This window comes from Macaca nemestrina, chromosome 10 (genome assembly GCF_043159975.1).
Source record: "Macaca nemestrina isolate mMacNem1 chromosome 10, mMacNem.hap1, whole genome shotgun sequence".
NCBI lineage: Eukaryota > Metazoa > Chordata > Mammalia > Primates > Cercopithecidae > Macaca > Macaca nemestrina.
In genome coordinates, this window is record NC_092134.1 from 61101696 (window position 1) to 61127080 (window position 25385).

The 25385-nt window shown below is 38.3% G+C and overlaps 1 protein-coding gene across 4 annotated transcripts in view; it reads right to left on the reverse strand.

The window, feature by feature from the left end:
* Positions 1 to 17940, reverse strand: part of LOC105473361 (thyrotropin releasing hormone degrading enzyme) — a 428124-nt gene extending 410184 nt beyond the window's left edge. For 2 of the 4 annotated variants that reach the window (XM_011727148.3, XM_011727149.3), the window contains exons 1-2: positions 17000 to 17938; positions 3131 to 3404 (exon numbers count right to left, since the gene is read on the reverse strand). In XM_011727148.3, coding sequence (XP_011725450.1) covers positions 3131 to 3404; positions 17000 to 17910 — 1185 coding nt within the window. In that variant the 5' untranslated portion in view covers positions 17911 to 17938. Of the gene's footprint in view, positions 1 to 3130; positions 3405 to 16999 lie in introns of all 4 variants that reach the window. The other 2 variants (XM_011727150.3, XM_071071438.1) reach the window with 2 other exon arrangements.
* Between the last annotated feature and the right edge of the window lie 7445 nt (positions 17941 to 25385).

Consider the following 25385-nt stretch of genomic DNA (forward strand, 5'->3'; position numbering starts at 1 on the left):
AGCAATTCGTGAATATGTGAATACTAGTGTTTCTAAATCACAATTAATGAATTCATTGTTTTTCCTATGTACAGTCCTAGGCTACCCTCTGGATTTTCAACTCCGAACATCTATAGGATTGATCAAAACAGGAACTAAGTATCAGTGAAACGGACTAGATGCAAAAGAACAAAAGTGGTCTGGATTAAGTTAAACTGGGAAGCAAATGCCCCACATAAGTGAGTCACCACTACCCAGTTCTAGCATAGTGATTTTCATGATACCATATATCACTACCTGACATATTATATATTTTTTGTTTATTGCCTCTCTCCCCTCATTAGAATATAAGCTCCCTGGGAGCAGGAAAGTTTTCTGCTTTGTTTGATGCTATATCACAAGAGTCTAGAACAATACCTGTCATTCAGTCAATAAATACCTGTTGAAGGAATAAATGAATGAACAAGTGGTACCAAATAGGAGTATAACCTAAGTGTTACAAGAGCTTTCCATTTTTCAAGAGAAGCCAGAAATAAATAAGTTTATGTGCAATCTTCTACTTTCTAAATGTTGACAACTAATATAAAAAATGTTAAGCCATTTTGGGGATGGGTAAACAAAACATGGCTGCAGCCTTGGATTCAGTCTGAATACTTGAATTTGCAATCTCTGTACCAGAAGGATTTTAGATTTTTAAAAAATGTTTCTAATTACTTAGAATAGAGCCTTGCAAAGTGTAGGTAGCTTGATAAGCAAAGAATAACAGTGATGATGATGTCTCAAATATTCACATTTATGGCCCTGCTACCATTTAGCTGTGTATTATTTATATGCTACTCAAGTTCCTCTTTCATATCTCAAAGAAAATTGCTTCAGTTTCTGATCTGAAATGACCACCTGGACTTCCTGTGACCATCCTACATCCAAGATTCTAAAGCTAAACTTCCACTCCTTCCAGCTGTTAAGTGTTGAGAAATGTCATTCTCATATGCTCCGAATAATAAAGGGGAAAGGCAGTGAAAAGAAAACAGATTGTATTTCAAAAGAGTGACAGAAAAAAAGGAGGTAAGTTTTAAACTATATTTCCACAGTTGATAAATAAGAGCTCCCAATGGCAATTTTGTTTTCTTTTTTATAGATGTTAGTATTTTAGGTTATGCAATCTAAAATTTTATTTCAATTGACCTTTCAGTGTTCTCTGGTAGAATGTTTTATCATTTCTACATAAAAGTTATTAAGCAAGAATTTTTAAATATTTAGTAATTACTTAGAGATTCTTAACTCTAATAAAAAATCACATCTAAATAACTATTAGAGTGTGTCTGGCTTTAAAACATGGGTCACTTAGCAATAAGCATAATTGTTTAGGGCTGAAAACACTTTTAAGATACTTTAAAGAAAACATACTAGAAAAAAGAATTTCCAATGTACCCTATGCTAGTTGACCCACAGCAAGTCAATCATCAACTTTTGAAGACGTAAAATGAAATGAGGTGTCTTCGTGTTCCATGTCTGTGTATGGTCCAATGAGTACAGCCTTGAAATGCCCACAGAAGACATCAACAAACATCAGAGAAATTCAACATATCAAATGATTATAAGTCCAAAAGAGTAAAACGCCTACTAGCCTTCTAAAAAGTCTGCATTTAAAACATGATGTTAATGATTAGATAGATGAATTCATTACAAGCAGTTTTTCAGTAATAGCATTGATTTTGTATGCTGGCAGATTTTATTTCTTAAACAGGTCCCACAGTGATTTAAATTAAAAGTAACAGTGAGGAAAATTTCTGTAGCCAAAACTATTTTTCAAAATTTAGGTTATTTTAGAACTATCAACTTCCTACAAATTAAAAATATAGATTTCTATTCACCTATTTTGCTGTGTTCAAGCAACACTGAATACAAAGGTTACTGGATGAGAAGAATCACAATCTGAATTTTCTTATAGACACACAAGTGAAATAGTGGAACACAGAATTCATAAGGCACAGGGGGAAAAGCCCAAAACGTAGGATCAAACCAACCAAATTTGATTTACAGCTCTACCATTTGCTTACGTTTAGCCCCTGGACAACTTACTTAATCTCCTTAAACTGTACTCGATTTACTTTACTCATTTGGGAAAAAAAAAAAAGTAGAATCATAATACCTTGTCTTAAAATTAATATGAAAATTAAAATAAATGCATATGTATCATGTAAGCCATTGAAATGAGGCAAAAAATTGTTAATTCAACATGGCATAGTCTACCCTAATGCAATGTAATTGCATGTAAAAAGTGCCTAGAATACCATGGTGTCACAAATGATAGCCATCAAAGAGAATCCAATAGATTCTTATTACAAATTTAATGCAGACAATGCTCCCTCTATCTCATCCTTCCTAAGAAAATAAAAATAAAATGAAATGAAAATAAGTTGCAAGATATTATCTACAATAAAAAATCACTTACGTGAAATTTTAAAATATGTCATGTATTTTGTGTGTGTGTGTGTGTGTGTGTGTGTGTGTGTGTGTGTGTGTCTATACATAGATATGAAATAATTGCAGGATAATATGTATGGAAATAGCAAACACCAAATTCAGGACAGTGTTGATCTCTAAGGGAAAGGCCAAGGCAATGAGATCAAAGGATGGTTACATGGAGAGCTTCAACTGCATCCTATGTTTTACTTTCTCAGCAATAACATTAGACTGAAGATGGTAAAATATTTAGTTCTGTTGATCTGGCTAGTAGGTATATGGAGTTTACTATATTACTCACCATATGTTCTGTACATTTCAAATATGTTACAATAAAAAGAAGTAGCTTTCCCAGTCATACAAACAGGCAATTTTCCAAAACAGACAGCAGCAGCTGTTCCAGAGATGTACAATAGTGCAGGTAGAGATAAGGAAGAACAAGGATGATGGGGGAGGGAGGTGGAGGTGGTTAAGGGAATAAGAGTGCTGGGTATAGAAGACAGGTTTCTCTCTGACACTTTGAAACCAGTAAAATATGTAACCCCCCTGCCCCGTAAGAATTAAAGAAAGAATTCCACTATATAAGGTGTAAAAAGGTTAGAAATGATTCATCGTTAATCCAGAAATCAGGTTACTTTACACAGTATACATTATCCAAAAACATCATTAAGCTGAAAATACTTACTATAACCCCACTCTTGGTGGTAGTTTCTCTGTATGTGAAGTTGCAAATTGCCCAGGCTAAATAATATGTGGACATGAGAGGGGTCTGTGAAAAGTGATCCGTAACCCATCCATCTTCCTCAAACACGGAAGTTTCCACTGGCATATTAGATAAAGATAAATAGGTTGCTTGATGCTTGATGCTGATTTTGAAAGTAGCCTTGTAGATTGGCTCATCAAAACAAGGAAATGCCTTTCTGGCATGTGTAGGCGAAAACTGAGTAACACCAAGGAATCTGGAAAAAAGAAAATGACATTCTCTATTACATTCATGTTATGAGTTAAGTTATGGCCACATTACACACGTCTGTTGATGAAATAATATATTATTCCAAATTGCAATTATTTTTGTGACCCAAACTTAAGTGCATGAATAGTATGAAAGCACAATCCATATGTAATATACTTCCCCAACCATAAAAGATTTCAGGGCAGTTTCTGTCTCAATTAAAATAAATTCGCTAAACCCAGAGAAGTGCTTGTTAGATGAAAGATGACACACTACAGAAAAACAGCTCACTGGCATCACACTGGCCAGAACTGGAAAGTGATGATTCTCCTTTTTGGGATGCTTCACTTTCTTCCCTGAAGCTGCACAACATGTCAAGACAATGAAATCAAAATCCAAAAATTGTCCTCAGATATATGAAGAACATAGATCATCACGTGGGAAATATCTGTGCCCTAAAATCTCAACAAGACACAGCCTGGTTTTGTTCAGAAAAGGGATTTTGAGACCTGATAAATTCTGGTCTGAATTCTGGCTCCACAAACTTTCTTAGCTATGCCATCTTGGGCAGTTATTAAATTTTCCTAAGATGTAGTCGGTCATTGCTGAAAAAGTAAATAATCAAGTCTAACTCAAAAAGTATTGTACAGCTTAGAGGAAAAGAAAGGATGTAAACCACCTATGACTGTGACTAGCATGGAGCAGTTGCTGATTCACATCTTCAACCTTTCTTGGAGCACAGGAATAAATGTTTATACTGAATAGTCTGGAGAACATTGTTTTTTCCTCCTCATAATAAATGTTATATTAATAGATGTTAATGTTAATATACCAGATGTATATTAATATAATAAATATATAATAAATATATGAATAAAATAAAGCTCACACATGCATATACATACATATATATTGCACTCAAGTTTTCAGATCAAGCTGTATCTTATTAAAATTCCAACTGAAAGCACCTTTTATATTCTTTCATGGTTTATGGTTACAAATGAAGACAAAGATTAAATATTTTAAGAAGAACTCTTCAGTCGGGCACGGTGGCTCACACTTGTAATCCCAGCACTTTGGGAGGCCGAGGTGGGCGGATCATGAGGTCAAGAGATCAGGACCATCCTGGCCAACATGGTGAAACCCCGTTTCTAATGAAAGTACAAAAATTAGCTGGGCATGGTAGCGCATGCCTGTAGTCCCAGCTATTCGGGAGGCTGAGGCAGGAGAATCGCTTGAACTCGGAAGGCAGAGGTTGCAGTGAGCCAAGATCGCACCACTGCACTCCAGCCTGGCGACAGAGCAAGACCCCGTCTCAAAAGAAAAAATAAGGCACTCAGACATTCTTCTAAATAAGAAAAACATTCATGACAAAAGTTAATCAAACTTTTTAAATAATACTAGTTACAAAACGATATAAGGCAAGTCAATATTAGACTGTTAATAGAATACTATTGAGTTCTGAAGCGATTTCTTTAAAAAGTTTGTTCCTCCATAGTAGTTCTGCCACCACTCCTCTCTCCATCATCCATGATATACATGGTTAATCTAACATGGCAACTTTCCCACTGAACCCAAAGTTGGCCTCAGAATTATTCTCAGCACAGCACTTCAGGCAACTACTACCAATCAATACAGGTTGACATGTGTATTGAATCTTATTGGCTATCCCTAGCTCAAAGCACAAGGTATAAATTTTACACTATTTTTAAATTATGAAGCTTACATTGATCATTGAGGGCCTCATTTTTTAAATCTTAGTTTTAGAATAGAGAAAAATAAAACATTTTAAAGATAAATCGTTACTTATCTTCATAGACAAGGTTTTTGAGAGTTATCTTGTAAATAGCAACAGGCTGCTACACACCAAGCTTGGTTAAGTAACTTAACTATCTGACCCTGTGTTTTCATTAGTACAAGGAAAATATGTTTTCTAGGCTTTCCTTACAAAAGTCAAGATGATAAAATGAGATAATATATGGAAAAGAGATTTTAACTGTAAATCTTCATACAAATATGAGGTTAAAGCTGGAAGCAATATTAGAAACAAAGTGTCCTACTCTCATAAATTTCTAAGTTGAAAAAGTGGATCCAGTAGGATGAAGTGATTTATCTGAAGTTATACAGACAATTTGCACAAAGCTGGGTCTAAAACTCACATTTTCTGAATTACATTTCAAAACGGTAAAATTAATTTTTAGCTATAATTATAAACATCTTAATTCAGCTGTAAGTAACAAAGATTCTTCTTTCCCAATTTGCCAGTATCATGGTAATATTTTTCTTACTATTTTTTACTGATTAGTAATACACTTTCTGCTTAATGAATTGTCAGTACTTTTAGTTAAAATGCACCCATTTATGATTTTGTCTTCACATGCTTTTATCTTACATAATGCTTGTGAATCTTATCTTTCAGCTTATTAATTAAAATGTCCACTGAGCTTAATATTTCTCACTGAGGCTACTTAAAAGATGCCTATGGGATTTTATATATGAGTCAAAGTTACTTCCTTTTAACTTTGAAATATCTGAGAACTCCAATTCAATCACTGAAGGAATGTTGTCTGCTATGTGTGAGCTTTATGCTATACAGGTTGAGTATCTCTTATCTGAAATGCTTTGGACCAAAAGCGTTTCAGAATTTGGATTTTTTTAGATTTTGGAATATTTGCATTATATACTACCGCTGAGAATCCCTAACCCAAAAATCCTAATAAAAAATATTCCAATAAACATTTCCTTTGAGCACCATGTTAGCACTCAAAAAGTTTTGGGTTTTGTAACATTTTAGATTTTGAAGTTTTGGAGTGGGGATACTCACCCTGTATTAGGTACTTGGTACAATTTCTTTTAAAGATATAACCATTTTCATATTTAAGGCCTTTGCAGTCTAATTGAAAAATATATTTTTCCATGAAATATATATATGTGTGTATAATATTTCCTCATGGAAAATTAAAGGACAACTAATAATACTAGGGGAAGAGTTCTACAAGAGTTCAACAGAGAGGTTGTAATTAGAATGAATTGGCCTTTAAGTGAAAATCAAAGATGTCTTTGATATTAAGTAATTAGTGGGTAAGAATTGATTAGGTGTAAAAGATGTAAATACCTCTGGGCTAAGGATAATTTGATTAAACAAATATTTGTGCAGAGAAAAAACACAGTGCAGTCTCTTTTTGCCTTACCAAGTAAGTAAGCATGTTAGGGAAGGAAGCAATTTACATCACTGATCCTCGGGGTTGAAAAGAACGATACAGATCACCTAGTGGCCTCTTCTGCAATTACTATTCTTAATGAATTCACATACACAGTATATACCCATGCACAGAGGGCCACCATGTGTTCTGATAATGTCTAAATGAGGAAATACCAATTTCACAGTCTGGCACCTGAGGATGATTGCAACTGAATTTCAATTCATTATTTAGAAAATCAAAAGAAGTCCTTTGGTAAAGAAGAGCAGTTGGACTAGACTACATTTAAGGTGTTTTTCAAGCTTGAGATCCTACAACTGAACAAAAATCAGAAGTAAAATATTCCCCAAATGTGATTGGTTATTTAAAGATGTTAAATTACACTACCACTAAACAGCTTTTTACTACAAGTTCTATAATGCATTTGCTCCTTTTAATCATTTATTTTTGAGTGTTCAATACTGGGAAGAAAACGATAAATATATATGGTTCCTTCCTGCAAAGAGTTTCTATGCTAATAAAATAAATTAAACATATACCTGGACAGGTATTATACAAACAAAGCCATGACAAAGAGGGAAAAATGTATGAAGAAATTACATTCTCCTAAAGCAGAGTTTCTCGATGTTGGCACTACAGACATTTTAGGCAGATAATTATTTGTTGCGGGGACTGTCCTGTGCCTTTAGCAGTATCCCTAGCCTCTACCACTAGATGCCAGTATCATCTCTCCCCAGTTGAGATGGGCAAAAATGTCTCTGGACATTGCAGATGTCCACTGTAGGAAGAAATTGTCCCAGCTGAAAACCACTAGCTTAAAGAACTCAAAGAAGGTTTTATGAAGAAGAAAGCATAATAATTGGTCTGAAAACCTGGGTGGAAGTTTAAAGGTCAGAGTTGGATGTAGAAATGAGTGAGCTGACTATAGGTAGCACAGAAATAAGCCTTCAATAAAGTTTTCACTCACATATTAAGTTTGTGCCCTGTCTGCTGTCTTGCAAATTCTGGTTACATCAGATCTCAGTATTTCAAGTCTATCTGTAACATCTTTTTCAACCTTGATACTCTTTTTTCTAACAAAGAGAGCCAGTTTCAGGTCGGTGCCCTTAACAGGCAACAATGCCTGCAGAATTTCAAAAATATAATTTTGTCTTCACTGCATATATTTTGTGGTTGCCTTCAATTGGTGGAAGTGAGACTTCTCTTCTGCTTACGGTCATTAAAAACATCAAAGAGGCCCACAACAACGGTGATTTTGAGAAAAAAATAACAAGTTTGGAGTGAATTTGTGGTGAGTTTGAGGTGGTAAGCAGAATACCAAGTATAAGAAATATAAAAAATTAATTAAAAATAGAAATATTTCAATATATAGTGTGGACATGAAAAATATATGTAAATGCAGCAAAAAGTAAACAAAACAGCAAAAGGCAGAAGGTAATGGGGATAAGCATTTTGTTGTCTATTATTCTCCACCTTTCTTAAACAAAATCATTTTTATCTTTTAATGAATCTGTCTATTACCATAAAAAATTCCACTTTCAAAAGTGACATTCTGGGAGTGTGATTCCTAGAATGTCATTTTAGCATAACTGGAAAAAATGTGAATAACATACATGTATTTTAATTCTCTTCTATCTAAAATAAATTACTTTATTTTCTTAACAACTTGTCTATTTGACATTTTGGTTGAGCTAAGAAGGAAGGCTTAAAGCTCCGTGTTGCCTCTGAAGGATATAGAGAATTGATTTCTTTTTATTTCTGCGGAAGTTCACTAGGCAAGCTACATGTATCAAGTCATTATGATAACATTCAGCAGAAGTAATGCATTAATGTTGGTTGATATTGCCAACAAATTACAGTATGTGATACAAAACAATTTCTGCTCCATTATTTTTCAGTTTGCCTTTTCATAAAGGCAAGACATGCAGAGGAAACAAACATTTGCATAACACTGTTAGTATTCAGATTGATTCACAGCATTTCACTGTGGAATCCACCAAAACCAAGAGAACCTCACAAACAGCATGGGTGATTTGAAAGGTTTTCTTTTTGACCACATCTATGCATAACACAGAGGAAAATGATTTTGAACCTACTTCTATAGTAACTGCAATTTCTCTAATAAAGCAGTAATTTAAGATTGGCAATAAAAACTTCCAAGACCTAAAGGAAAGTTTCAATGGAACATCTAGTTACTATTCAACTGATTGCAGTAAGCGGACTGTTACAAGGTCATGGAAGTCACACGTGTTCCATTTAAAATTGTTAATCCAAAATGCAAATTGTTACTCTATGACAAAATTCTTTTTTTTTTTTTTTTTTTTTTTTTTTTTTTTGAGACGGAGTCTCGCTCTGCCGCCCAGGCTGGAGTGCAGTGGCCGGATCTCAGCTCACTGCAAGCTCCGCCTCCCGGGTTCACGCCATTCTCCTGCCTCAGCCTCCGGAGTAGCTGGTACTACAGGCGCCCCCCACCGCGCCCGGCTAGTTTTTTTTTTTTTTTTTTTGTATTTTTTAGTAGAGACGGGGTTTCACCATGTTAGCCAGGATGGTCTCGATCTCCTGACCTCGTGATCCGCCCATCTCGGCCTCCCAAAGTGCTGGGATTACAGGCTTGAGCCACCGCGCCCGGCCAGTTCTATGACAAAATTCTTTAAGCCAAAATGGGTCGTTGTTTAGACTGTGTGTTTTTATGCACTTCAATGAGTCATTAAACCTCTGCTATTTCAGAAGAGAAGTACTCCTGCTGAATATTCAATACTATAAGCAAGTGTGTAGTCTATTTTTTTTTTAAATAACCATTGGAGTAAACTAAAAACATAAGGCAATAATGCCAGCAATATGTATGTAGGAAGTGGTGCATATGTGAATAATCGTGTTATAAAAACAGAGCATAATATTCATAATTGTTTCACCATTTATGTACTAAATACGCTTACCAAAAATAAGTACTGTGTACTTGATCATCATTGTTGAAGGGTATTATGAATGCATTAAAATGACTTTCCCAGGTCATAATAGTAGGTTTTCATAAAAATAAATAAAATTAGTGTCTGAGATTCATGTTTTTCTATTGGAAAGAGGCAAAACATTACGTAAGTATTATAAAGTACTGCTGTTGTCAAAATTCACATAAAGTCTTAGGAACAATATCTAATGATTGAGATGCCTTTCCCTTGGTACGTAGGGCTTTTCTTCTTGTTGTACCGGTACCCTTCTGACCCTTCAGTCTCTGGTTCCTGCTATTCTCACTGCTAATAGAGAGTACTGCTGTAATCAGAGACTTGTGTGTTTCTCGTTTCCCTCAGTCTTTCTGCTCCCTCAACCCTCTCCATCTCCCAGTATTTGATCCAAGCTAGGAGGTTCTCTGGCTGAAATACCACAACCTTTCTTTCCTTCTCTTTTTTCTGGTGACCAGGCTCTTCTTCTTCCTACCCACCTTCTTTTCCCATTCCCTGTCTTTTGAACTCTGCTTAGGTGGTAAAAACAAACAGCAGTCAAAGGAATGTCCACGGTGACCATTTCCCCACTGTTCTGCCAGCAAGGGGAAACCCCAAAGCAAGAATGTTGGTCCTACACAACCCGGTACTAGCCCAAGTAGCAGATCTCCAGCCATGGAATAGTATAATTATATTTAATAACCACAGATGTGCTTACTAATTATCAGACACTGTTCTAAGTGCTTTATTACTGATGTGATCATCACAACCACCCTGTACAATAGAGTATCATTATTTCCACTTTCCAGAGGAGGACACTAGACACACAGCAATTAGGAAACCTGGCCAAGGTCTTAAAGCTAATAAGTCGCAGAGTCAGGACATGAGGCCAAGCAGTCTGGTTCCACAGTCCATGCATAGAAGGAAGAGAATGAACACACTAAACACACACACACACACACACACACACTTCCATCCAGCAACACAACAAAAGTGGACTATTTTTTAAAACATAGAAGATTTTTTTAAATAATTTATTTTTTAAAGACGTAAAAAGTAACCAACAACCATAGTTTTTAAACTGCTTTCTTTGTCTATCCTCTGATTTTTCTTTTTTTAGTTGTGTAGTCATGAGGAAAGACGTGAATGATTAAAACAAAACTTCATCCTGCAGCACACACATAGGTGTGCACTGGGAGGAATTAATTCTCCCTGTCCCTGTACAACTGGGGCCAGAGTTCTATACATGTCAGGCCCACTCAGGCATTCAGAAGCTTGGAGGCAAAGAAGGCAGGAAGGGTGAGCCTGGGTTCTTCACCCTTACTCAGCTCCACGCAACATTGCCAATCTTATTCTACCTTCACAGTGCCACCACCACCATACAGCTGTGCCTGTTTGTGCATCATTTCAGGTTGTCCAGGAAACTGGAAAAAGCAGGAAGTATTTTTCACATTTGAATTTTCCAAAATTCTGCCTACTAAAATTCTATCTGTGGGAGAAAGTATACAGTCTCCTGCAGTAGAAAGTAGGATGGCATGAACTTTGAAAAACCCTGGTGGAAGCTGGCCAGTAATGTAAATCTGGAAGGAAGTAAAGAACAAGCAAAGAATTGAGAAATGATGATGATGGTGATGGTGATGATGAAGATTTTGACTGCTGGGGTTGGAAGGATGAGCATGGGGGTGAAGGAGGGATGCCCTCCCTACAGACTGTAAAACATTTATGCCTTAAAGGTAAATCATTTCTTCTTCACTGTTTTTGTATCACTCCTTGAAGTCATACTTAAAGAGGTAAGTCCTATTTTTGTAAATAATATTGACCAAATGTCACCATCTTCAAGCACACCTAAAATATCGTCCTGCATTATTTGCTCAAGCCCATCTACATACACAATGGCAACAATCAGTTTAAAGAAACAAACACGTTGTGCAAACGAAACAAATACTGGGAAGTCCAGCATCAGGTCCATCTTTATTTGAAAGGGATCCAAAGCAGATAGGCTCAGTTTGGAGTTGCACTGAATAAATAAAAACAAAGGCAACTGCACAGGCAACAAAAGCAAAAAATAGACAAATGGGATTGCATCAAACTAAAATGTTTCTGCACAGCAAAGGAAATAAACAATAGGGTAAAATAACAACCTATACAATGGGAGAAAATATTTACGATCTGTACATCCGATAAGTGATTAATGACCAAAATATATAATGAAATCAAACAATTCAATAGCAAGAAAAAACAAAACCTGATTTTTTTAAGTGGGCAAAAGACCTGAATGAAAATTTCTCAAAATAAGACATACAAATGGCCAATCAGTATATGAAAAAATGTTCAACATCACTTATCATCAGGGAAATGCAACCACAGTGAGATGTCAACTCACACCTGTAAGAATGGTTATTATCAAATAGACAAAAGATAACAACTGTTAGCAAGGATGTGGAGCAAAAAGAACCCTTGTACACTGTTGGTGAAAATGAGTACACTGTAAATTAGTATAGCCATTATGGAAAACAATATGGCAGTTCATCAAAAAATTAAAAACAGAACTACCACATGATCTGGCAATCCCACTCTTGGGGGATTATATATCCAAAGAAAAAGAAATCATCATGTTGAGGAGATATCTGCAACATGTTTATTGCAGCATTCTTCACAGTAGCCAATATACAGAAGGAACCTAAGAGTTCATCAATGAATGAATGGATAAAGAAAATGTATTCATACACTAAGGAAGTACTATTCAGACAAACAGAAGGAAATCCTGTCATTTGAGACAACACTGAGGAACTGGAAGACTTCATGAAAGTGAATAAGCGAGGCACAAAAAGACAAATATCGCCTGATCTTAGTCATATGTGGAATCTAAAAAAGTTGACCTCATTGAGTTAGAGAGTAGAATGATGTTTACCAGATACTAAGAGGTTAGGGGAAGAATGGAGTTGAGGAGTTGCTGGTCAAAGGATATATAATTACTTAGATAAGAAGAATAAGTTCAAGGGATTTGCTGTAAAGCAAGATGACTATAATTAATGACAATATATTATATTCTTGAAAACTGCTGAGAGTAGATGTTAAATATTCTCACCACAAAAATAGCTATATGAGGTGATGCATTTGTTAATTAACTAATTTGTTCCAAATGTATGCATACTTCAAAACATTAGGTTATACATGATACATACAATTTTATGTCAATTAAAATAATTTGAAAAAAACTGTACATTTAATTACTATCCAGGGTGATGAAATCGAATGGCACTACAGGAAACACAGCAAGACAAACACAAATTGCATAAATTTTCTCCCTGAGTGAGTCATTATTAAATGGTCAGAGCTTTTTTTTTAGTAAACATTGTCTAGATATAGTTTACTGGTAGCATTTTGAATTGTGTTCAAAATCCAGCACTGAACTGAGTTTTGCCATATGGTTATGTGAGCCTGACACAAAAACAATGAGCTAAGTCCATTAAGGAATCATAGAAAAAAGTTTTTACAGAAACAAATGGTTCTCAAAGATTTTTTCAGTTCACAGTCCTCTATAGAGGGACAAAAAGCGATATACTCCTACTTGCTCATGTTAAGCTATCTTCTTAACAGAGTGAATGGGAGAAGTGAAGCTGCTTTCAATCTAAAAATAATGTAGTGAATGTCTTGTTTGTATTAAATATCATGAGTATTAATTCATTCCCAGAAGATTACAGGGCATCGGATCACAGAAATACCACAGTAGAGCAAATGCCTACCCAGAGATAAAATCCTCCATTCTCTCCCCAAGATTTTTGCAAAAGGATGGTCCCAATTCTCTTTAAGAACTATCACTATTATTTTCCCATTTTACTTGGAGACTATCGTTTCTCTCTAAACAATCCTTTATAGAAAAGGACCTCCTATTTTTAATGTCGTCTCACTTTGGCATGTTATAGACCCTATCAAAGTTGGTCAAAGAAAAACAGCCTCCCTTTTGAAAGTGAATAAAATGTTCTTTATCTTGGCTATATTTCCCTTTCAATCCAACCATCTGGATCTAAATTAAGGTACCCTACTTTGAACATGGGTGTGCCCACCATCTGGCTACCCAAAAGTGGCAATTATTTCAGGTAAATGAACATTTTACCTAATTCTAAGCAAGCATACTCTCCTGTCGAAGACTACAGCATAAATACATACCCATTTTTATCTGCCTGCTGCACACCTAGTTGATGAAAAAGTGAGTATGTATTCTGCCTAATTTACTTCTTGGTGTGTAAACATGTTGATTTTAAGAGAATTTAATTTCAATATTCAACAAGTGTAGGAACCAAGGGTAGAGAATTTGTCTCAACTTGGGAAACCTTCGGCTTCACGGGGGGAGCTTGTCTTCTAACCTTTGTACAGTACAGTATGGAAATCAGGAAAAGCAAGTCTTCCCAGTTGTACAAAGCCAGGCTACCTACGACACCCAGCAGGAGATAAAACCTTCCAGAGGTCCAAGGTATATAGCACACAGTGGAATCTAATTTCCCTGCTGTCGCCAAAATTATTTTGCTCAGGCCTCTGAGAAGCAAGTTGAAGAATCAGACTGATAGGATTTTAATGAGTTAGTGTTTCCACATAGGCTGAGAAGTGAACTGTATTGTAGTATTGCTCTTTTAAGCATTTCAACTTGCTCAATATGACTTCCTTTATCAGATTAAATATTTGTTTTTATCACAGAAATTATCCTATAATTAAATTGGCAAAATTATATCTAACTAAAGACCAAAATTTTTAATCATTAGTCAAATGAAAATTCAGTGTTCACATCTGTGTCCTACTTGAAAGTGGGTTTTAGAATGCCAATTTACATTGCATTTTGTGGACAAAATCATCACCAAAGTCCAACCCTAGCTGAGATGCTGATAAGGGTCTGTTTAAAAATGCTCCAAGTGGCTATAGTAACAAAAAAAGTTTAATAAATAGAAAGTTTATATAACTATGAAATGGTTTATTAGATTTATTTCTTTTGCTTTATCAACTCCAGTAGAAACATCCAAGAAATTATGAGATTTACTCTAGTAATAATAATGAGGAATGAAAAAAAAATGAGGAACAAAGACTTCCTCTAAGATGCTGTATAGAAATAAAACAATCCTGGGATTTTCAAAACACTGTGTTCTGCATTTCTACTGGGATGATGAGTTTAACTATATGTGAACTAGGTTAAACTTCCAACCAAGTTATTTACTTCTTTGAGGAAAACTGCAAGATAGAGTTTGAATATAAATATGCACTAGGGTTACAAGAAATCAGTTACGGGTCAAGCAGAAACATCTGGTCTTTTTAAGAGTCCTGTTAATTTGAAAGCATTGACCAAAACAAGCTCAGTTCTGCCAAACATATTTTGGCATGGCTCAAAAAACAGGATTTGTCGAAAGCATTCATTTCACCACAGCAAGATGTGTCAGTAATGATATGCAACTCCCACTATTGACATTTTGACATAACAAGCTTGTTCCTAAACATAGTATGCAAATTTGTTTTCTATGCCTTTCCCCCAAATTTGATATAATTCTGGGTTTAAAAAATATTTTTAATCTGTATTCTTTAGAACGTGTCGGAGGAAGTGGTAGAAGGGGGTTTAAATTATCCATATCTGATGTCAGGAGTAAGACAGTGAAAAATTTATACATTCACTTACAGGAGGTTTTAACTATCATACAACTACTAAAGCATTGGGCATTTTATTTATAGGAGGTTACTTCATAGAACTCTATAAATAATAAAACTTTTGTTTACTTTCACAACACATTGCAATTTCCCCAGCCTCTTACACAATAACTTCTTCTGAGAGTTTCCAAACACCATAAGCTGTGTCTGGTCCAGGGATTAGAGAACCAAAGTTCAAGTCCTAGCTCTCCACTGACAAGCCTGCTCACCTCCAGGGCCCTGGGCTTCCCTGAGCCCATTTTCTGCTGTTGTGAGAATCACCTGAGAAAAGGAGAGGCTCTGCCTCCTTACTGATCTGCAACCTGCCTCCTCTTCTAAAGTTCTTGGTTTAATTTTTAAGCTCACTTTGGTTGTTCATCTGCCCTATAGTCATTTAATTAATCGAAGTTATTTTAGCAATGAGGGAGTTAGAGCAAAGAACAAGAATCACTTATTCATTCAACAATATACCTGAGAGCTTACTGCCACAAGACACTCATGAGAGCTAGCATTTATGGTGGATACTCTATGTGCCAGGCACAGGGGTAAGTACTTTGTAATGCATTCACTCACAGACGTCTACACCAATCCTACAAGCAGAATATTATTATTGGTATCCCCAAGTTAGAATTAAAAGTCTAGGCTCAAGAGCCAAACTCCCTGGGTCTAAATCCGTACTTTGCTCACTCTTGGTGATCTTGGTCAAGCTATGTGACCCACCTGTGCCTCCATTTCCCCGCTCGTAAAATAGGGAATGCTGATAATAGCGTCTACCTCATAGGGTTCTTGTCGGATTGAGTACATGGGTGTGCAATAAGCACTAGAAAAGGAGAAGGTTAATTACCTTCTTCAAACCTTCACCACAGTTGGACGAACAGCAGAGATTCGAACTCGGTTCTATTGCATTATGAAGTCTGAGCTCTACACAAGTGGTGAAAAGCTCCATGGACTTTCAGATTTTTTTTTTTTTTATAAAAATACCAAAGTACCCAAATGTGAAACGCGCCAAAGATAGTAACAAGGCATTTGAAACTGACTACTAGCTTTCCCACCCTTGACCACTGGAATCATCTCCAGAGGCAGCAACTCATGAACAAACAACTTGAGTCGCCCTGCCTCAGCACAAAGCTGGCAGCGCCCGCGAGGCCACTTATCGCTGGCTCTGACCTTGGCAACCTCCACCCCCGTCCCGGTCCTCTCAGCCTATCTCTGAAAACCACTATTTTCACTCCGAAACTCAACTTGAAGTTTGGGAAAAGTTTACTCAGCCAAAGCCCATCCTCTGCTCTGCACCTGGCAGGGGACTACTAATAGGCAGGGGAGATGGGCATGTGAGGGCGGGGGTGGAGAACGGTGTGTCCCTGACCTGCCTTGACAAGCTAACCTGGATGCGCTGTTGTCTTGGCCTTCAGCGCCACGTATTTTCCCTCGACAGTAACTTGGCAAGCTTTTCATGTCACTCTGGCATCGCTCAGATTACCAGTTACCCTTCAGAAAAAGGGCCCTGCGTTTCAATGGCTAAGGAACTTTGATAGGAAGAGGAGAGGTCCTGACTAGAGGAGGGGGCGGCATTCATCTTTTAGCACCGGCGAGTCAGTTTGAGGAGTTGGCTGCAGTGAGACCTCAAGGCATCTGGGAGACCCCGGGGTTCTGACTGCCCTACCCCGCTTTCGTTTCCTTCCCCCACCCCTGGCTTCCCGAGTATTGGAAGCCAGCTGGGTCCCCGGGGTCGCAGGCCGCCCAGAGGTTCGAGCCGCGCGGCGGGGTGGGGCGGCGCGGGGCACCGCCTCCCTCCATACCTTCTCTCCCCGTGGAGCACATAGGAGCTGCGGAAGAAGCCCAGGAGCTCATTCTCGATGAGCGCGTTGTAGATAATCTTCAGATTGTAATTCCTCTGCGCGTCCAGTGTCCTATTCAGCACCACCACTAAGACCTGGGTTTGCGGGTAGAGGAAAAAACCGGCCACAGGGACAGCCCCAAACGCCCTGTCCTCAGCCAGCTGCACTTTCTCCACCGCCACTCGGGAAGCGTGCAGCACTACGTAGCGGGTGGCGTTCCGGCACGCGATCTCCACGTTGACCTCCCCGGAGAAGGTGAAGTTCTCCATGAAGGCGGTGAGCATCAGATTGTAGTGCAGCGGCTTCAGGTGGCCCGACAGGCGCAGCTGCGTCCACGGCTGCCACGGCTCCCGCTCCTCCTCCGACGGCTGCTGGGCCGACGGGGTCCCCGGACTGGCCACCCCACCCGCCTCAGGCTGCAAGGAGTCCCCGCCCGCGTGGTGGTTGCGCCGGGCCGATCCGGGGAGGCTCCCGTTGCCGCCGCGCTCCGGAAAGCCTGCGGGGCCACCTTCGGCGCCTGGCGTGGCACTCGCCCCGCACTCGTCGAAGCGCAGGCTGAGCAGCACGGCAAGCATGGTGACCGCGAGCAGTGCCACGAGGGACACGGCGAAGGCTAGCACAAGCCGCTTGTGTACCGCGATGTGGCGCTCCGTGGTGCGGGGTCGCACTCCCACTGAGTCTGCCCACGGGTCGGAGAGCCCCCTGCCGCCAGCGCGAAGCGCGGCGTCGTCTTCCCCCATCCTGGCCGCGAAGGGTGAGCTGCTCTTCTCGGCCCCCTCCTCCTCCTCCTCCTTCTTCTTCTTCCTCTTCTTTTTCTTCTTCTTCTTTTTCTTCTCCTCCTCTTGCTCCCCCAGCTCGCCGTCCAGGGCCATCACACCGCCTCCTCCTCCTCCCCCGCCCCCTCCGGCACCCCCCGCGGGCGGGCCGCGCGGGCCACCGCCAGAGCAGGCATCGGAGAGCGCACGCGGGCCGAGGGCGCGCTACTGGGGATGCTGGCCCGGGTTCTTTTAAGACGGGTTCTGGCCACAAGCGACGGCAGCTTTCGCGACCCCCATCAGCCCCGCCTCACTCCGGACACTGGCTGCCGAGGCGCCGGGCTGCGAGCTCTGGGACGCGCCTAACTTGGAAAGCGTCTTGCTTGCCCAGCGCGCGCTACTTCTCGGGCGAGCACCCTGCGCCGGGGCACATGCTGCCCCCGCCCCTGCGCGCCTGCGGCTCCCGGCTCTCCCTCCCCTGCGCCGCGCTCTCGCCTCGCTTTCCGCGGGAGCCTTCCAACCGGTCCTGGGGAGAAGGACGGGAGCTGTGGGAAGAGCGAGGGTGTAGAGAGGGAAGTTAGGGCTTCCGCTTTCTCCCCCCACTCCAGCGGCGGCGTTCAGTCCTCTGGGTGGAATGTGCTCTCAGCGGCAGTGACCGCGGCCACAGCACTGGAGGCACCCGAGCCATACACCCTGCAGCTGGAGAGGAAAGGATGGCCGAGGTGGGAGAGACTAGAGTGAACCAGCAGGAGGAAGTCCTAGGGCCGCGAAGCTACGGCGGAGATCTGTCCTGGAAAAGCCTTCTCCACCCTGGGCACTTTAAGCGGCGGTGGCGGCAAACAGCAGGAGGTTGCAGACCCGAAAGCGAGCCTGCCTCATTCCAGTCTTGCTCTGCCCTCCGGAGATGACAAGTGAGAAAGAAGTGTCCGGCCGGGCCATCCCCTTCAGGTAGATGAAGCTCTGGGTTTGCTCCATATCCCCAGGGGGAGAGCCGAAGTGCGTATGTGCGAGCGCGTGTGCATGTGTGTGCGCGTGTGTGCGTGTGTGTATATACACGGGCTCCGGGTTTAGATTGCCAGGGCTACTCCAGCTGCATTGAGGGACTGAAACTCCCCGAGAAAGGCAAAGGAGAGAGAGAGCGCGCGAGGAGGCAGGAAAGGCGGGAGGGAGGGGAGCGACTGAGCGGCAGAGGCAGGCACTGGGAGATTAGAGAGCTTTTCTCCGCTCTGTCACACCAGACACCCACAGCCACAGAGGGGGTTGCTGAGCCGCCTGCAAGAAGTACATTGTAAATCTTTAGCGCAACAAGCCCCACAGTCACCCCTCTTCCTGACTCCTTAGCCCCACCGCGCTCCACGGAGAGATCCTAGGAGCCTTTGGCTATTAGCATAGAGAGCAAAAGAAGATCCTGCTAGGGAGATGTGGCTGTGTCCGATTTCACATCAAGCTCGCCAGAGGATTTGGAGGATTGTATGTAAATTGAAATAAATTCTCCAAAACCTGACTGCATACATTACATTATACTGTGCGATGTGTCCAGGTGTGCAGTACTAAAATAATGCTTAGCAATGAAGCATTAAAATCCTCCGGAAGTAAAGGCCAAAGCAAGGTGATGTTTTCCCCATAGGATAATTTCCATCTTTAGATTGGGGAAATGATTAAAACACAATGCCTACAGTGTAACATTCAGGACCAAAAGCTTGAGACTGAGAAAAGCTGGGCTATGAGCTTAGTAGAACAGTAAACGAATACATTCCATGATTGGTCAGTTTTTCATTTCACCTAGCCATAATTACTTTCTTGCAGCTTTCCAGTGTTTCCATGAACATTGTTTAAACTTTGTTAGGATAGTTATCAATAGACAGTTTGCTGACAGCAGGCAGCATCAAAATAGGTTCATAGCCCATTGGCTGGTTATGGACTCTTGTCTGAGTATATTGGAGTTTAAAATTATAGTGCAGAGTATGTATAAATATGTAGGATATCCAACCCTCAGAATTTGTGTGAAGAACTCTAATTGGAACAATATTCAGAAAACAGCCACCCCAAAGGTGACAGCTAAGAAGCAGGAGTCTCCAGTGTTTAATAAAACAAAGTGTGATTGGCTTATGGGTTAATTAAAAAAGTGAATAATAGAAAGAAAATGAGGTAATTCCTTTTTACATGTTTCTTTCATGTCTTCAAATCTTGAAGGCATTTTACAAATCATGTCTATAGCTATTTTCTTACAAAAAGAAACAGTTAATGCTTCTGGCTTTGGAGTACTGAAAATAGGCAATTAAAATATTGTGTTTGCCTTTAAAAGCTTGACCAAAGAGACCGATTACACATTAACCTTAGCCTGATAACCTCTAAAAACACAGCCCTGCTCGAGGAAGCCCTTTTTCATTTATCCCCAGATGGGATACATGCTTAATGCCATGCATTCTAAATGTCCATTTGAATCATTTTTAAATGATGATGAAAATAAGTGCCAGGGTGGGATTTTTTAAGCATGTTGTATGTGGGCCGTTAGCAACAGACCAAGGGAAATGCCACATTCTGTTCAAGTTACTTTTTTCTGCTCTGTTTTTAAATGTCTGTGCTCTTGCTGTCCATATGCATCTGGCTATATGCATTTTAAGAGTTGAAGAGTTGGGGTTCCTTGGTTTGTTTTCACAGAATCAGGAACTATAGTGCAAGCAAGTAAGACGAGCCCTGAGATCCTCAGCAGGTCACCAGACTTCTCTGACTTTAGGGTTTTAAACTGGTAATTCAGTATTACTGATCCAATATCCATGGATTTAGTGCATTTGTTTATCAGAGGCTTCTGGAATCCTCCCCGGGAGTCTAAGAACCACTGCCTAAAGGAAGAAGTTACCCACTAAGGGATCTTTAAGACTTTCTCTTTCTAAAACATTAGTCAAGAAAAGATTCAAAGAAGGCTTTTTCTGTTTGTCTTTTTTTGAAAATGTGTACAAATTTGTGGGATACATGAGAAATTTTGTTACATGCACATAATGTGTAGTGATCAAGTCAGGGTATTTAAGGTGTCCATCACCTGAGTATAATGCATTTTTGCAAGGTAGAGTTACCCTATTCTGCTGTCAAACATTGAACAGCTAGATTCCTTCTGTCTTCCTGTATGTTTGTACCCTTTAACCCAGTTCTCTTCATCTTTCCCCTTTCCCTCACTCATGGTCTCAGTCTGTTATCTCTTTCCTCTCTTTACCTCCATCTATTCTTCTTTGTATTTTATCAATGTGTGTATGTACTTCTGAAAATTACTACAAGGAAAGTCTCAAATATTTCTTACTAGCTCATGGATTCCCCTTAAATGTAACTTTGCATAATAAAACTTACTATCAGGATCAAATAGGTAAATATTTCCTCCTTTCATATCAGTGTTACAAAGGTTTTCAGTGAGTTTTCTTTTTTTAATTTCTGAAAGTATATAGCACACTTTCCCAAAGAAGCAAGCACTTTAGTAAAATAATTTTTAAATATTATTTTTCTACAGAATGTTCATTCTACCTTCAAAGCAAAAGTGGAGGGGTGAAATTTCAGAGTGTGTACCTCAGAAAAATATTAAAGACATAATTTACTAATATTCCTTTTTAAAGTTGTTTTCAGTGTTATAGGTCACTAGATTCGAGATAGGTTTGATTTTGCCAATACTAGAGCCATGTGGTGCTGTAAACAAGGAAATTAAACTTCCCAAAGTACCTGATGCTTCTCTCAGAAACATGTTTATTTGTTAGGAGAATTTCATGATTACTTTATTTAGCTAATAAATATCACTAAAGTCATGATGTGGCCATATTTGATTCAGGGGTTTGTAAAAGTAAAAATTATCTGAATATTTAATATAGAGGAGGCCAAACAGAAGTTTTTAATAAAATCTACACCTTGGTCCTGAAATGATCAAAATGAACTATCTTCAGTGAATGTATTGGCTTCAGGATCTTACTCTTTGATTGTTTACAATTTAACTGCCTTTTTTTCTTTTCTTTTCACACTGGGTGGTATATAGAAGCACATAGTTAGGTGTCCTTGGGTACTCAGTCTCTTCACATGTGAGTAAAACCTCATGTCCAGAAACAGCTTGGCTCGGGAGAAAGAGCTAGATCCTGATCACCTTCATCTTCCTCCATTGTCCTAACCCAGTTACTTAATGGACTCAATTTCTCAATGTGTTAATGTAAAGGAGTTAGATTTGGGGGTATCTTTCTGCTCTGGACTTCTGTGAAAAATATACAGAAGCTAATATACTACCCTCTTTGTGTTCTCAAAAAATATTTAATTAATCTTCATGAGAAGCAAAAAAAAAATTCAATTAAAAACTAAAACTTTAATGGGTAAATAAATTTAATAAAAGCACACTGTACTAGAAAAAGTACAGGGGAAACAAACAAATCTTACTATTCTGGCAGTCAAAACTAGGCTGATGTATCATATGAGAGGGATATGTTTCTGAAGACCTCCCTCAACTGGAAACCAATATGAAAAAAGAATGGTGAAGTTTCTGTTTAGCAGCTGAAGTGGTGCCGCCATGTGGCAATAGCAAAACAGCAGTTTGAAATTTGAAACTGATCATTTGATGAAATGTTTAATTTAGAGCAATTAACATTACTGCAAAGTTTATTAATATTTTTATATTGCAAACTTTCAAAATTTTATAACATTTGACCCATTTGATATTGTGGGGTTTCATATAAGAACTACCCTTCCAGACAGAACATTCCTCAAGATCTTGAAGATGAGGAAAGAATTATTTAAAATTAACTATAATTGAGATAGTGAAATTTCATGATTTCTGTAGTTTGTCACAACAATTAACACCTTCATTTAACTGTTAATTGTCTGACTTGTTATTTGAAAGGATTAATCTAAATGGAATTTACATCTAAATTTGATTATATCTTTTTACCTCATAAAAACCTGTGAAACCATGAATTTGTTTTTATCTTTTTTCATTTTTTATTTTTACTTTTTATTGGATTTATTTTAGAGATTAGGTCTCACTCTGTCACCCAGGCTGGAGTGCAATGGTGTGATAAGAGCTCATTGCAGCCTCGTACTTGAAGTTGTTTTTAACAGAAATATTTCCTAACCTATTAATAGAATACTATGTGTTATTAGTCCCAGAAAAGTCTCCCGAGTATGTTTATACCAAGCTAGAACAAGCCTCACAGCATAAAATGGATATCTCTAGAGAGCAAATGTAAGGAAAAGAGTGACCAAATAATTCAAGTGTCATTTCCAATTTTAGCATTACATGTTATATCCAAAGAGAGAATTAGTATCTCAAGAAAGTTATATCATTATTTGAGGGGCTCTAATGCTAGGTTAAAACGCTTTAGCATTCACTCTAGACTCTTTGGTTTATGACTTCTATAAGAAAGCTCTATAAAAAAGCAAAGTATATATCATGGAAATGTTTACAATTTGTTCATGAAACATGCAAGCATAATATAGACCAAAGTCTACAAACAATAGAAATAAAGTATTGTTCCGGAAATGTTTCCATTGAACTAGTTAATTTGTCTAGTCACTCAAGAAATTGAAATAGTGAATATACTCCTATAATTGCTACCATGAACTTAAATTGCTCACATCCACATTTCCAGATAAATATGGCAGGAAGAATTAATGAAAATAATAATAATCACTAAGATTTTTCAAGGGCTTAACTTGTGCCAAGTATTTGTGTAAGCATTTTATGCTGTCTTATGTAATCATGAAAATCACTGCCTTCAGGTCAATGCTATTATTTCTTCCACTTGACAAATCAGGAAACTGAGGCTAAAAAAGATTAAATATCTTGGCCAGAGTCATTTAATTAGTAGATGGCAGAGCTGGAATTCAAAGCCAGCAGGTCATTTCATTACCTTTACACTTAACCTTTATGTCATACTCCTTCCTGAAAGATAAGCCAAATATGAACTATCCAATTGCATAATGAATACTTGCTACATAAATTATGAAGTCAGTGCCAGGCACTATGCTAGTGATGTATCACTGAAGCAAACATGCCTGGTCTATACTCTCCTTGGAGAGGACAGTGCCTAGTACATGATAAGTGCTATGTGTTTGTTGAATAAATGAATAGAGAATAATCTAGTATGACCCTGAACAGATAAATAATTATAATTTTGTAAGATAATGATAAAAAGAAAACTCGACAACATTATTACTCCTGGATTGAGAACTAAGTAATTGAAAGAGTTGACTATAGCTTATTTTCATACTGCAGAATAAGCAGTTTACATGCTTTAGGAATCTTACCTCTTCAATGAATCCAAAAATATATATTTAACCCAGGCTTATTTGACAGCACAAATTTACATAATTTGAATGGTGCCTCACCTATTTCAAACCATGAAAAGTATCTGCTTGAAAGGCACAATAGACAAATATTAATGTAAAGTCACATAAAGACATCTCCTGCTTTATTTCATCCACATGTATCTTCTAGTCCACGTACTTTTTTCTGTCTTCCAATCATTTATTTCCCATTCTTTCATTTAATAATAAAATATTGTTTATCATTTAAAAACTTTGCTTACTACAGATAGATTCTGCTTACTACATACATGTTTATCAATATAGCTGTTTAAATGAGGTAATTACAGTATTTTCTTGAATCTGAGTAACAAGTGATTATTATAAATGGGTTGATGAAGACACATTGGAAGAAATATGGTGAAATTTTTCTTTTAGATAATGAAATATCACTAGTATTGAGGTCATATAGCTGTATGTAAAATTTAAAACCTAATTTTGAACTACAGTGTTTTCTTATTTTTAATGATATATAACATAATATAAAATATATATAGTTTTGCTAAGTGAGGATTCTGGTCAAAGATACAGTCATGTTAACATGAGAAACCCCCCTTCTGTTAGAGAATAGATCACAATATGTGTATATATAGCAAATATACAACAATAATTACAATTGTTTTATTTTAAAACCTCACTGAATTCCTACTTTCAAACTACGGAAAAAAGATGTATTCTGATTTTTTTCTTCAGGTACTAGATCTGTACATAAATAATATATTTTCTTAATCGTGAACTGAAAAATAGCTCTTCTTTGGGGGGAGGGGGGATCCATGCCTTTTCGTTGCTTATATTCAGAGATGTTTGCTAGAAAACTACCAGTTTCTTCCACCACATGACACTATAAGAATCCTTCATGACGCTATAAGAAACCTCTTTAATTTCAGGGTTACACACCAAGGCTACACCAGCATCATACCATTTTTTCTTTCTCTGTACATGTTTTCCTGAGAGTATATTGTCCCATTCACATCCCTATATAGGCTCTGAAGTTACTCTCCAGGTGCCTTGAAAGTTAGGTGAAAAATGTATTTGGGGATCCAAGAATTAGTCCTGAAGTTCAAACAATTAGACTTTGGCTAAAATGGCTTTTTCTTGGTCATTAAAAAATTTATTTGTATGCTATAATTACAAATACTAAATCTAAATATGTTAGTATACTTTGTATTATAAAGTTAAATATGTTGGGTCTTTTCTTTTACATTTATATTAACAACATTAAGCGCTAGGCACTATACAAAAGATAAAAGAGAAACAGAGTTTATAAC